This window comes from Enhydra lutris, unplaced genomic scaffold, assembly GCF_002288905.1.
Source record: "Enhydra lutris kenyoni isolate GAN:26980312 unplaced genomic scaffold, ASM228890v2 scaffoldscaffold1, whole genome shotgun sequence".
In the NCBI taxonomy this organism is placed as follows: domain Eukaryota; kingdom Metazoa; phylum Chordata; class Mammalia; order Carnivora; family Mustelidae; genus Enhydra; species Enhydra lutris.
The window spans coordinates 25,801,451-25,815,071 of NW_019154085.1; the positions used below are offsets into that span (position 1 = coordinate 25,801,451).

General features: G+C 37.8%; 1 protein-coding gene across 2 annotated transcripts in view; it reads right to left on the minus strand.

Annotated features, from left to right (window-relative positions):
• LOC111141847 (ATP binding cassette subfamily A member 12) overlaps window positions 1–7,977 on the minus strand; it is a 170,696-nt gene extending 162,719 nt beyond the window's left edge. Inside the window, exon 1 of one of the 2 annotated variants that reach the window (XM_022494689.1) lies at window positions 7,587–7,977. In XM_022494689.1, coding sequence (XP_022350397.1) covers window positions 7,587–7,655 — 69 coding nt within the window. In that variant the 5' untranslated portion in view covers window positions 7,656–7,977. The remainder of the gene's footprint in view (window positions 1–7,586) is intronic. The other variant, XM_022494698.1, reaches the window with a different exon arrangement.
• Between the last annotated feature and the right edge of the window lie 5,644 nt (window positions 7,978–13,621).

A 13,621-nucleotide genomic window follows, 5' to 3' on the forward strand; every position in this document is an offset into this window, starting at 1 on the left:
TTGTTTCACAATTTAAAATTTAGAAGTTATCTTTAAAATAATTATTTTTAAAAATTCAGAGCCAAGTTTTAAAAAACAGCGAAAGAGAAAAGATGAAGAGCCAAGGAAAAAGATAAAAAACAGACATGTTTCATATTCAGGAACCATATCCCATTGCACACAGGGGACAAGATTTGGGAAATTAATGATGATGGCAGGACACATTTCAATGACCCTGAAGTCAGCAAAGCCATCCACTCAAAAAATCTCAAGTTTAAATCTTAAGAAATTCCTTGAATGAACCAAATATAAATTCACTCCAAAATTCCCATTTAGAGCTAATCTGTAGTACCTATTAACTAATTTTAATTACCTAGTAACATTTGCCTCTGCATTTGCTAAGAACTATTCTCTCAAATTTTTGAAAACCTCTCAAATCCGATTTTCTGAAAAATCTGAGCAAAGCACATAATTTCGGCTTTAGAGATTCATACACCATTACTTTTTCAGAATCTTTTATTCTAATTATTGCTGGCCCATCTGATTCTATTTGTGTCCAACATTTTTATTACTCTTAAAAATCATTTTCACTGAAAGTAAATAAGAAAATAAAATACAGGTGAACTTTAAATTAGTAAGTGTTACCATATATTTAAAACTTTGAGGAAACTACTACTATTTGAATTCTTTTAAATAGGGGATCCACGATCTAGTCTTCCTCATAAATGTCACCATTCCTTACCGTCTTATGCTTGGCCCACCTCACACAGTGATATTATTCCTTTTTCCTGTACAGACATTTGAGTTTGTGTCCCTTGCACTAGGGTAGTCTGAAGTTGCTTGTGTCTGAAATGAATGATACTGAATATTGGTACAATTTTCAAGATGCAATGGGATTCTTCTGCCTAATTCTGAAAATCAATAAAAATAAAATGTTTCAGATGAAGATTTTCCATTCTCTTGCATGGAATCATGGTCTTAGACTTACATTCATAATACAATAAAAAATTATTTAGCATCTACTGTGTACCAGGTACTGAGGATAGAGTAATTAAAAAATTCAGCCTTTTAGGGAAGGAAAACATTAAAAAAATTATAATCAAATGTAACAGATGATGCTAAGAGACAGGACATTGAGTGCAAAAGGAAGATAAAGGAAGGGGACTGAGTCTGAAACCTAGAAGATGAGAAAGGGCCAGGTAGAAGAAAGGATATGTGTGTTGGATGGGATGTGAGAAAGAAGTGGGAGTCTTTCAAGCAGAGGAACCATATGTGTGAAGACCCACAGATGGGAAAGAGGGTGTAATATTTCAGGAAAAGAAGTCCGTCCAGAATGACTGTTGTATCAAAAGTTAGGGAAAACAGCTTTGCCATACGGCTTATTCAGCTTCTACTTGAATGGTACTAGTGACTAGAAGGTTCATTAATCCAAGAGACTTCATTATTGGACAACTCACATTGTCTGATTTTTCCCCCTCATATCAAGGTGATATATTCCTTCCTGAAACTAACACTCATTCATTATAGTTTGGCCCCTTTTTTCACATGAGAATTCTGCAAGTATTTGAATAGACAGAAATCCCTCTCCTCTGGGGTAGTTCCTTCAACAATTCTCTGATAATATGATTTCAAAATATCTTTCCCAGGATGAATTCTTGTCAAGTGGTCTTATAATTCGTATCAATTCAATATCATCATCCAAATGATAAACGCTCATATTTACTGACTGCTTCGATTATGTAAGATGCTATGTTAAATACTTAACATGCATTATCTCATTTAATATAATCACCTCATTTCTTCCTGCAGATGGGAAATCAGAATCTTAAAGAGATTAAATAAGCCTTCATTCCATAAGCCATTAAATGGCAGAGCTGGTATTTGAACCCAGGGAGCCTGGCTTCAGCACCTGCACAGTTAATCACTCAGCTGTGTAGTCAAATCACTGCAGGATATAGCACTAACTCTCTTTGATCAAGATCACTATACTTTCATTAGTTCAGTGTAAATGATTTTCATTGAAAATCATTTAAAGATTGTCCTGTAACCTACAATCGTAACTTTAAAAAAAAAAAAAGATTTATTTATTTATTAGAAAGAGAGAGCATGAGTGGGAGGGGCAGAGAGAGAGAAGCCCAAGCAGACTCCAAGCTCAGTGTGGAGCCCAAGGTGGGGCTCATCCCAAGACCCTGAGACTGTCATGACCTGAGATGAAATCAAGAGCTGGACATTCAAAGGACTATGCCACCAAGGTGACCCTAGAATCGTAACTTTTTATTACAAGCTTCAAAGTAAAAATTGCCCAGCTTTCCACATATAAAGTACATTGTTTCTTCATTCCTCTCCCTGTTCCTTTCCTTTTGCACTGTCTCATAAATCAAGAATGACTGTTACTTGGTGGTAACAGGAATATTCCAAGGTTCACATTCTGAAGTAAGAGGCTGGTATTTTAGTCTGGAATAAACCTTAGTTCCACCCCCAAAACAAGCAAACAGAAGTGGCAGAGCTCTCAGTTAATTGGGCTTTCTGCTACTGAACACTGCTATCCATAGAAATGACTCTTCTAAAAACTGGGATAGGGGACACTTTCTGAAATCTATACTTACAGATTATAATACATTTTGGAAATTGATAAATTTTCTTTCTTTTCTTTTTTTTAAAGATTTATTTATCTCTTTGTGAGAGAGAAAGAGGTAGTGACAGAGATAGTGACGAAGACTGTGAGACAGAGCAAGAGCGGGTAGGAGAGAGAGAAGCAGAATCCCAGGATCCTGGGATCATGACTTAAGCAGAAAGCAGACACTTATCTGACTGAGCCACCAAGCACCCCTTGAGATTAGTAAATTTTCTATGATGCATAGTAAAACAACACCTTTTTATAGGACTTTAAGCTAATTTATTTTTCTATCGCTCTCATTTCTAAAACATCTTCATCTCATTTGCTTTTTCTTTTTTTGAGAGAGAGAGTGTGCCAGTGGGAGGTGGGGGTAGAGGGATAGGGAGAGAGAATCTTAAGCAGATTCAAAGCTCAGCTGGCCAGAGCCCAGCACAGGGTTTGATGTCACAACCGTAAGATCATGACCTGAACCAAAATCAAGAGTTGGATGCTTAAGCGACTAAGCCACCTAGGTGTCCCTCATTTGCTTTTTATTGTTTGACTAAACTAAATGTGCATGTCTGCTATGTGGCCAGCACCAGTATCAACAGGTAGATCCAAATTTTTTTGGACAATTAAAAGGGATTAAGGGAATAAATGGTATAGATCTGGAAGAGGTGAATGGGCCTGGAACATTTGATCAGGTATTTGCCCTGAACTGCTCAGAACCTAGTTTATTTTAATCCAATTTAGAAATTTGAGATTACAGTTTAATCCTAAATTGCTTCAATCAAAACATTTTTTTCATGCATAGACCAACTTCTCCAAAATTTTAAAGCTAGCACTTCCTCTTTTTCTAGACACTGTGAGGGGATGTTGTATGAGCAAGGTGGGGACTGGGGAGGAAGTATCTAACTTTAGCCAAAGGGTTAGAAATCAGGGGCACCTGGGTAGCTCAGCTGGTTAAATGCAGACTTTTGATTTTTGCTCAGGTCATGATCTTAGGGTCATGAGCTTGATCCCCAAACAGGGCTCTGCACTCAGCGTCAAGTCTGCTTCTGTGTCTCTCTCCCTCTGCCCCTCTCCCCACTCACGTGCATGCTTGCTTTCTCTTTCTTTCAAATACATAAATAAATAAAATCTTTTAAAAAAAAAAAACCCAAAGTATTAGAAATCAGTCACATTGTGGGAATGTCTGTGATAGAAAACCTGGTTCTATTGCCAACTGAGCTAAAGTGTGACCCCCTAGCCAAACAGTTAGATTAAAATAAACAGCGCAAGGTAATTTTCCTTCTTCTGTTGGTAAGTCTGGAATTAGATTCCACTTCTATAGAGATCTGAAGTCAATCCTTGATATGCTGATTTAGAATTCATCATCTTTCAATGAAAGATAAACTCCGATCTTGCACTATCTAGTCTTTGATTCTGCAGTCTCTGCTGTGCCAGGACTCAGTTTCCTATCATTAACTAGCATCTCATTAGGTGAGCCTCCCTGTTGCTAACCATCTCCAGTGGAATGTATCTTCATTTTTTTATTATTTCTAGAATTAAATTACAAGCCCAGCAGGATAGCAATTGCATCTAATTGATTTTTTGTATTACCTAACATTTCTGTTGGTGCTTAATGTATTTTTTTCACACTCCTTTAGCATTCTTTTTTTTTTTTTTGCCATCTAATTGAGAGTTGATGTAACCATTAATACTAAAAAACAGCAATATCTAAGGCCTCTTTAGCAAATATGATCTTCACTGGCAAGCTGAACTCTGAGTGGGGATCCAAGAATGTTGGAAAAGGAATTTCAACTCAGTGGCAGGAGGGAGGCAGCAGGAGGTTGTGAAAAGAATAAATCTCTTTCGGGGGAAATCTGACTTTGAGTCTTTAAACTCACTGTGTCACCTTGGACAAGTTCCTTGAGCTCACTTGGGCCCTGTAAAATTAAGGCCGTTAGATAATCCCAAATAGTTCAGAATTCTGATGTTTGATTTTATTAAAAAATTAAAGAGAAACATTTACCCTCAGAACAATTTTGAGGGAAGTCGCCTCCAAAACCGAGGATCCTGACTTTTTTTTTTTTTTTTTGTAGCCAAACTCAACATTTTGCTTATCCTGGTATCTTTCTATTTCTTAAATTACATAGGTGTTTGAAATTCTTTTTCTCACTTTCTATCCTAGTATATATTTTTATAATGTATTTCCTCAGTAATCCCCACTCTATTATTTTTACTATATATTTGTTTTTCTTGGTTTTTTTTTCCTTGTACGTCATTTGTTTCTCCATTAGTAGATTCCTAACTTCTTCCTATACAGACTATCCTTCCCACCATCTTGCTCTGTGATAAATCTCTTAAAAATACAATGGAGGAGGATGTCTTGGTGGTGATCATTCTTTAACATTCATTAAAGACTATAAATTTCCAGTGTCACACAACTTCATTTCTATTTTCTTAGGTATAAAAGTACACTTTTTAAAGTATCATTCAGAAAGATTATGAGAGAAATAAGAACACTTGCATTTTAAATAATTGCTTGGTGATGACAAAGCCCAGTTGCTACACACAGACTATGTCCCCTCCTCAAATTTATATACCTCTTCTTTTCACATTCTCTTTTAATTTGTTTATATTTTCTCTTTTCACAATTTTTTTTCATTGCACATCTTTTATGTCTTTAATCCTAACTTTCCAACCTCTTCATTGTCTCATCCTTCCCTGTTAACCCTACCACATGTACATCCTTTCCACTGTGTCCCCAAGTCTTCTTTCTAAGGGCAGAAAATAGGGCTGGCCCAAGCTAAGCTATGAAGAATGGATGTACCTTTTTTTGCCCTCTTGCCCTCCACCTAGGATTGTTTTTCCTTCTCCTCTGGGCACCACCATGTTCTAAAATGGGCACCACCATTTTCTAAAGGTCTCTTGTGTCTCTCTAGTTGGTCATAATGGATTCAAGTGGGCCCTCTGTATTTCCACAAATTCAGAACTATTTCTGATTTCATTTCCTGCAACCAAAACTTAACCTGTCCTGGGTCTCAAGGTAGTCTTAAGATCTGAATCCTCTGATGTCTCCAAATGAGCTAAAAGATGATGTATTTTCTTTCCTTAGGCAAAAGTATAATTACCAGGGACTTTTTAGGGATTTTGACTACATAAGAATAATACAAGGTATCATGGTGAAAATGTATTAGCATGCCTGAATTCCATCTCCTTTAATATGCCATATCCAGCAGAAATTGACTAAAATGGAGAAAAACTCTAAAGTAGAAAATTGATATCCCAGCTACTTTACAGATAAGGAAAGAACTTATTAAAGTTTCTAAAGATAAAATTTCTCAATGAAAAAAAATGTATTCACCCGAGGTGTTTTTTTTTTTTTTAATTTTTAGGTAAAATGGAGTTGTAAGGAAAATATATAACCTCAGCATTCAGTTTATCAGTAACGACAGATATGTTTTCAGTTCCTCTCTGCTTTCATTTTTAACTAGTGAGTTTTCATCACTTAAGAACTGTACTGTATATTTCTTCCTCTCTCCCACAATCCCTTCTCCTGGATTTCCTTTTACCCTTACTTTGAATAAAATATGACACACCCATCACTCCAAATCTCTCCATAATCTATGTGCCAAGTGTCCACCATTTGCAAAGCACTTTGAAATACACTGGCACATTTGGTTCTTACCACTCTATGAGACAAATATGGTAGACCCTGGGCCCATTTTGCAAAGAGAAAAACCAGTGCTCAGAGAAACGAGTATGCTACTCAGGTCATGCAGTTTTGAGAGGCAGTTTTGAGAGGCAGAACCAAGAATCCAACTCTCATCTCTTGATCACATCCACCTATCCAGATTCTTTTCCTGCTGAATTTCACACAGAACCTACCATGGAATAATTACGGCAGGTTTTATTTTGTGTTGTTTCTAACTGAAAAGGAACGCTCATGATTTAACTAAAAAATATTAATGATTTAAAAGTTTATGTCCAAACCCTACACTTACGCAATCACATATCAATGTATGATTTTTAAATCCTACCCACCACATTCACAAAGGTGGGTGGGTGAACATTCCTTCTCTTTTTCAATGTATACATCAGAACACTCAAGTAAGACGTCAGACACTGTCGTCAGACTCAGAGTGAGGTAAGGTACACAGATGAAACGTTGGTTTCTAGGACACCCATTATCTGCATGATATTTATATTACTCATTTGAACCTGGGAATTACCACTCTAAAATGAAGTATCTGAAGTGCCTTCTTGAATTTCTCTGGTTTTCAAACATTCTCCTGAATATGTGACAACCCAAAGAAGCCAATTCCTTTCTCAATCTCCACACCCTATCTGATGAGGCTCTAACAGCTGGCTTTGTAATTTCAAAAGCAAACATGAATGTAAGAGCACAAAAAAGATGTTCCAATAAATGGAGTAGACAGACTGTAGCTGTAAAGTTAAGTGATTCAATAACACTCCTGAAGCATGGCACATATATTGACTCTTGTTTGTCATTTCTAATAAATAATTTTTAGGTACTGAAATTTTGTAGAAGCTTTTCTATGCCAACAGCCTTCAAACTATTTCCTTTCTATATCTTTTCAAACAAGCTTTCCATCACTTTCAGTTTCAAATGCATTTCTGCCCATTTATTATTCCTTTCATCTGATATTTTCCTTCATCTCATTTTTAACTAAATTTATTAAGAAAAGTTCTGAAAGCATTTTGGCCTAAAACCTAGAATTCGACACTAGTTCCAACGCAGCCAGCAACAAAGTATAGCCTTTTCTTTGCTCAGGGCATGTCCTGGTTTACCCTTTTAATTTACTGAAACCAAAAAGCAGTTTTGGGGGTATGTTTAGACTTGTCCCATTAGCTGTAAGACAGATATAGGGATGTTTTCTAAATATCTCATATCTGCTCTAGAAAATGGCCTGAAATTCTTCTCTTTTTACCTCTACTAACATCACATTTTAGGATTGCCTGGAGTCTTGCCCCTGGGGACCTCCCCTTCCCTTTTTCTACTCACCGGCTGCCTTTTGACACCTAGCCAATTTTTCCAGACGAGGACCCGAAGCTGATGAAACTGGGAAGCCATCCTTCAAACACCACAAACAAGAGAATTCCTTTCTTTTCCTCCACTCCACAGAAGAACTGGTACCTTGTCCAACTTGCAGTGTCAGTGAGTCAAAGCCTTTTCACGGCATAGCTTTCCTGAGGGCTGGGGTAAGAAACCCACAGTTCTTCTGCTGCTCAGTTATTCCTTTGGCTTAATCCTTGACCAAGGAGCACTTCTCAACCAACTCTTCCTCTGAAACAAGAACACAGACCAGACCTGTCAGTGGCTTTGCTTATTTTAAAATAACATCCAGTTATTGCTTATTGCATGAAGTCCAGCCTCAAGAGAGAATGAGTATCATTCAGATAATGCCCTACTGTAAAAAAAAAAAAAAAAAAAAAAAAAAAAAAAAAAGCTGAACCACACCTCCTACTCTCCATGAAATTAATTGCCTATCCACACCTTCCAGAAGGTGTCACCTGCATTGGACACGTCATAAGGAATTAGGTGGGACTCCTGCCAGGCCAGTAGGACTTGTCCTACATTCTCTTGCCTTCTTTTCTATGTAGTGTCTGCTGTAGCAGAGGCAGGACACAGCATTTTACAGGCTCTTGGCTCAGTGACTCATAATATTTAAATTGTCGTTAAGATGTTTTAACTCAGTAAGGCCAAAGCTCAGCTAAAACACTCTGAACATCAACCTATGGAGAAAGTTTCAATGCCTAGACTTAAGCTGAACGCTTTGATTTGGAGGGAAATAACTGTTGGCTAGGTTTCACCTTCTGTTATAATTTATTAGGGTAAACAAATTGCAGAAAATAAAAGGTAGGCTGTAGATAGCATAAATGACATACAATGGATTCCCTCATTTGGGGGATGGGGGTTCATGTATCCCTTATAGGAAAGCCATGTTGTTTTAGGCTTTTATAATTAAAGAAGACACAAGCATAATTGCAGGACATAATTGAATTTATGACATAGCAGAGTTCTAATGCACTTGACTATCCAAATCAGTAAAAGAAATCTATCATAAATAGGGAGAAAATAAAAGGGCTCTATGCTTAAATTATTCAAGGTACTTTCTAATTAAGTACTTTTAATTGTGATTTCAGGATACATGTGAAGGAGAACTCTGGCATAAAGGTTTCCAGGAGTAACCTTGCTTAAATACCTTAATGACAACCTATTCTCTCTAATACCAATGCCTCCACAATCTGGCTTGAGCCAATTTTTCAATAGTCTACTATAAATATTTGACTGCTTGCCAAAGTCATATATATTACAATGTGCAAACATACCTCTGCTTTCTGGTCCTGGACTTGCTTATGCCATCTCTTCTACCTGGGATAAATTCCCCCCTCTCTAAGCTCCTGCCGCAAATCCTCAGGCTGACATCTTCCATGATGTCTTTTGATAAATATCCTTAGGATATCCTCTCACTTGCCTTTGAATCCAACATAGTTCTTTATGTTTCTCTCAAGGACCCTGAATTTCTTATTTTTTTCCCACTAGATTGTCAAATGTTTAAGATCATAAACTATTTTATATCAAAATGCTTTAGAATGATGAATGATCAATAACTGCTGCTGAATTTAATTAAATATTGAAGAGACTATTTGAGCCAAGGCTAGTGAAACTCTCCTTTGTTCCTCACACCTTTCCATGACTGATTCAGGTTCTATGCATGAAATCAGTAAAAGCAATGTGTGAGTTCTCCTTTCAATGTTTGAGTTCAAAACCTGGTTCAGCTTCCTGGTCCCCATGCCCACTCTGCAATGCTGATGGCAACCAGCCTGGGGCTGACTGGAGCCATGCTGGCACATGCCTATTACCTCAACTTTGGCTCTGTCCCAACTGTGATGAGACTTTCCAAGTCTAATCCCCATTAGGCAGTCAGTCCTGAATATCTAGAATTTGGCTCTTGGATTTTTTTTCTGAACAAGGTTTAAGAAAAGGTGCTTCAGACACTGAGCACCTCTGGAGGTAATACTTTCCTTCACCACTCCCAGGATTCAGTGTCCAAGATTCTTCTGGTTTTCTCAAGCTTTGAAGAAGACTTGCACTCCTGCTCCCTGCCTTCTTTCTCTACCATCTGTTATAGTCTACAACTCACTGATGGTTTGGTTCACAAATAAATACTATTCACTTGGGAAGTCAAGGCGGGATTTGGGGATGTGATTCTACAAGTCAAGGGATGTTACAGGTGCACAGAGTCACTTTTTCAGTCCAGTCACTTCACTTAAAAGTACTGACTCACCATGTGACCGATGCAGGTGAGAGGTCAGCTCAGAAAGTATCAAATCGTTTCTCTTGGTAGCTGCTTGTCATCTTTCCAGTGTAATCATGGAGTTGTTCTGTTGTTGGTTTAACTTTGGTTATAGTCTCTCTCAGGCTCTTCTCTTGGCTGGACACCTTCATCTACTACATCTGATTTCCTGATGATGATTATGTATTTTATTACAACCCATGACTTCCCAGGAAATTTATCTCTTCAAAGTAATTTCAAAACTATGCATTAAGAGTTTAATATATATAAGATTTTCCTTTATACTGGAAGGCACACAGTGTCATAACTCCAAATGTCACACACACCTACTTGGGGACTGTGGTATTCTTTCACAAAACATAATTCAAAGTAGTTTAAGGTGGGGTACATAGACAATGAGACCTCCAAATTTTGCCCCACTCTAAGTATCTATATTCTGGCATCTGTATTGACCATATCTGTTTCTACTATCTCCTTTAAGGTTTTCAAATTTCTTTTAAAATTTACTTTTGAAAGCATCGTTTATGATTTCATTTCAGAAAAGGCCTTAGCTGACATTAATCTTGGAAGCTATAGCTTATGTAAATCAGGAATCATAATCTCTGATCAGAATAGAACTTAAGGCAATTATTAGACCAACCAAAAGGAAACGGAAGAGAATGTGGAAGGACATTAAAGATAGTGAGTTCTTTTTTATTTTGTTTTGCACAGAGAAAGATACAGCTTTGTGCCCTATTCCTGACTACAGATTGAGGGGTTTTGGCAGATATTTTAGGAGTTCCCCTTGAGGGAAGAAAGAACAATTTAGCAATCAGAAATAAGCCATACCCAGGACATACAGTTGCTAAAAACTGTTTTTTAAAAATGAAAAAGCTAAAAAAAAAAAAAAAGGCGAATAAACAGATGCAAATTAAAACAATACACAATACATGAATGAATACCTTTACCAGTAAACTGTTGACATATTTTATTCCTATAGTTGTACTGAGAAGTTAAATTACTCTATTTGGCCGGATCATGGTGATCTGCCTCACTCCTCAGTGTTCCAAGTGCTTCTGTCAGAGGCCAGCAGACCCAGGTTGTCTTTAGGATGACTTCCAAGTCTCAGACCATAATATCTGCCTCTACTTCCTTTCTTTGATGTTGGTGATTCTACTCCTTGTCAATCAGCAGATGTGTCCCTTTATCAAACAAGGAGTCTACCAGAACTTAGGTAGTATTTGTTTTTGTGTGCTCACTTCACTAACAGTGAAACCAAAAATATATAGCTTTATCAAGAAATAGCTTCCACAAAAATTAGCTAATCCTAGGATTCCAGCGTTCTGCTTTCCTAAATTCCAGTAATGGCAAGTTTTGAAGAACAGTTCAAATAGCCCAAATTTAACTGAGCCATGCACAGAATTAGTTTTGGACATGCACAATTAACCTCCTGAGGTTGATCTTATTTAGGATCACCTCCAAAGTCACTTCGCCTAATGAACCTAGTTAGAACGGTGGCTCAGCCAGGGCTGCACAACTGTGCATAACCATAAGCACCGGAATAGCAATTCTTGGCAGGCAATCATCATGTAGTACACTCCAGGACCAGGACAAGAGGGAATAGGCCCAACCATGAATAGGATATTGACATAGCTGAAACACATTAATTTGCTTTAATATTATCAACTGAAGATCTACATTAATAATAATAAACAGCTAGACTATAAAGCCTATGTTTGTTTAACTCATCACTGTGTAATAGGAATTTAACATAGATCTTGCCTTATAGTAGGTGGTCAATTAATGCTTACTGAATAACTGAGTAGCAAACAGTTGTTAAGCACTTATTGAATCATCACAGGAGGGCTATCACATAGAAAATGGTATTATCCCCATTTTCAGAGGAAGAAAGTGACATTCAGAGAGGATATAACTTGCCTAAGTTCACTCGGTTAGAAGTGGGGATGGTGAGAACAGCAGCGGGGATCTCAACCCCTATTATCAATAATTTCATCTCTGTGTCATGCTGCCTCCAATCCTGTATACCGCACTGTGTGTAAAGAACTGAGAAGAAAAAAAAAGAACTTCAGGGCTTTCCCTGGCTTCCTAGGGACCCATAAATCACCTGTAGAGATTTACTGAAAATGAAAACTTATTGCCAAAATAAGTGCACAAAGAATTACTGCACCAGGAAGTGAGGAAAAAGAAGGCTGCTCTTTTTGGGTTTCTTGATAGAACAGCAAAGAAGTGGCCCCTGCCAGCTCCATTAGGTGTGTCTCTGCACTCTCAATCATCCTTGCTGCCATCTGCTGTAAAGCCTTGGATGAAGACTATTCATTTTCAGGCTCTGTCATGCTGCTCCCTCGGCCCAAAATGAAATTGTGCTCATTCTTAAATAACTGACTCAAGTGTTGCTACCTCTCTGAAGCCTTTCCCAGCCCTTCCACCCACCACACCCCCACTCTAGGACAAATTAATCACCTCTTCACCTGTTTAACTATAGACATCTGTTCACAAAGATACACAACTCCTTATTAGCCTCTGTAATAGTCAGTCTTTCTTCTCACCTACACTCGGAGCCCCTCGAGGACAGAAACATTGGGTTGGAGATTAAGTTTATATTCTTAGAGAATGGTGAGAACTCTGACCCCTATATCTAGGAGCTGGTTTGAAGTTGTAGCAGATAAAATCTGAAGAGTGAGGGACCTGAATGCTAAAGAACTCAGGATGCCATTGTGAGGATTCAGAATGGGAAGTTCCTGGCAACTCTTCTAAAGAGAAAAAGTGAAATAAAACTGATGCTGTGGGAAGATGAAAATGTTAGTCGGGGGGAGGGGGCAGGGCACTTGGGAGGCTCAGTCAGTTAAGCGTCCAACTCTTGATTTCATCTCAGGTCATGATCAGAGGGTCATGAGACTGAGCTCCATGTTGGGTTCTGCACTCAGCAGGCAATCTATACTAGAGATTCTCTTCCTCTTCCTCTCCCTTTGGCCCTCACCCAACTCTCTCTCAAATAAACAAATAAATCTTTAAAAAAAAAAAAAAAACGAAAGAAAAAGAAAATGTTAGTGGTTGAGATCCAAAATCTCTATTTTGCATGCAAAACAAATGTGGGATTGAGTCAATGATGAAGCAAAAGAGCTTAGGAATTTTAATGGTAACCAGAGCCATTATTTTACTCCTTCACCTCCACCCTGGTTTTTATCCATAGCATCAGAGACAACTTCTTTTTTCCCTCCCACCATTAATTGACTTTTACATTAAGATGCTATGGGATGGGAGGTGGCTGGCTAGCTCAGTCAGGAGAGCATGTGACTCTTGATCTCAGGATCATGAGTTCAAGCACCACACTGGGCACAAAGCTTACTTTATTTTTTTTTTATTTGTTTGTTCTATTTTTTTTTAACTTTTTATTATTTTTTAATTTTTTTATTTCTTTTCATCCTAACAGTATTGTTTTTGCACCACACCCAGTGCTCCATGCAATCCGTGCCCTCCCAAATACCCATCACCTGGTTCCCCCAACCTCCCATCCCCCACCCCTTCAAAACCCTCAGATTGTTTTTCAGAGTCCATAGTCTCTCATGGTTCATCTCCCCTTCCAATTAAAAAAAAAAAAAAAAAAAAAAAAAAAAAGATGCTATAGGATGCTCATCACATACAGGATCTAATCTTTATAATAAACCAGTGAGGACAATTTTAGAATCGCTGCTCTATAGATGAGGAAACATAGGGTAAGTAGCTTTCCTAGGTCACACTG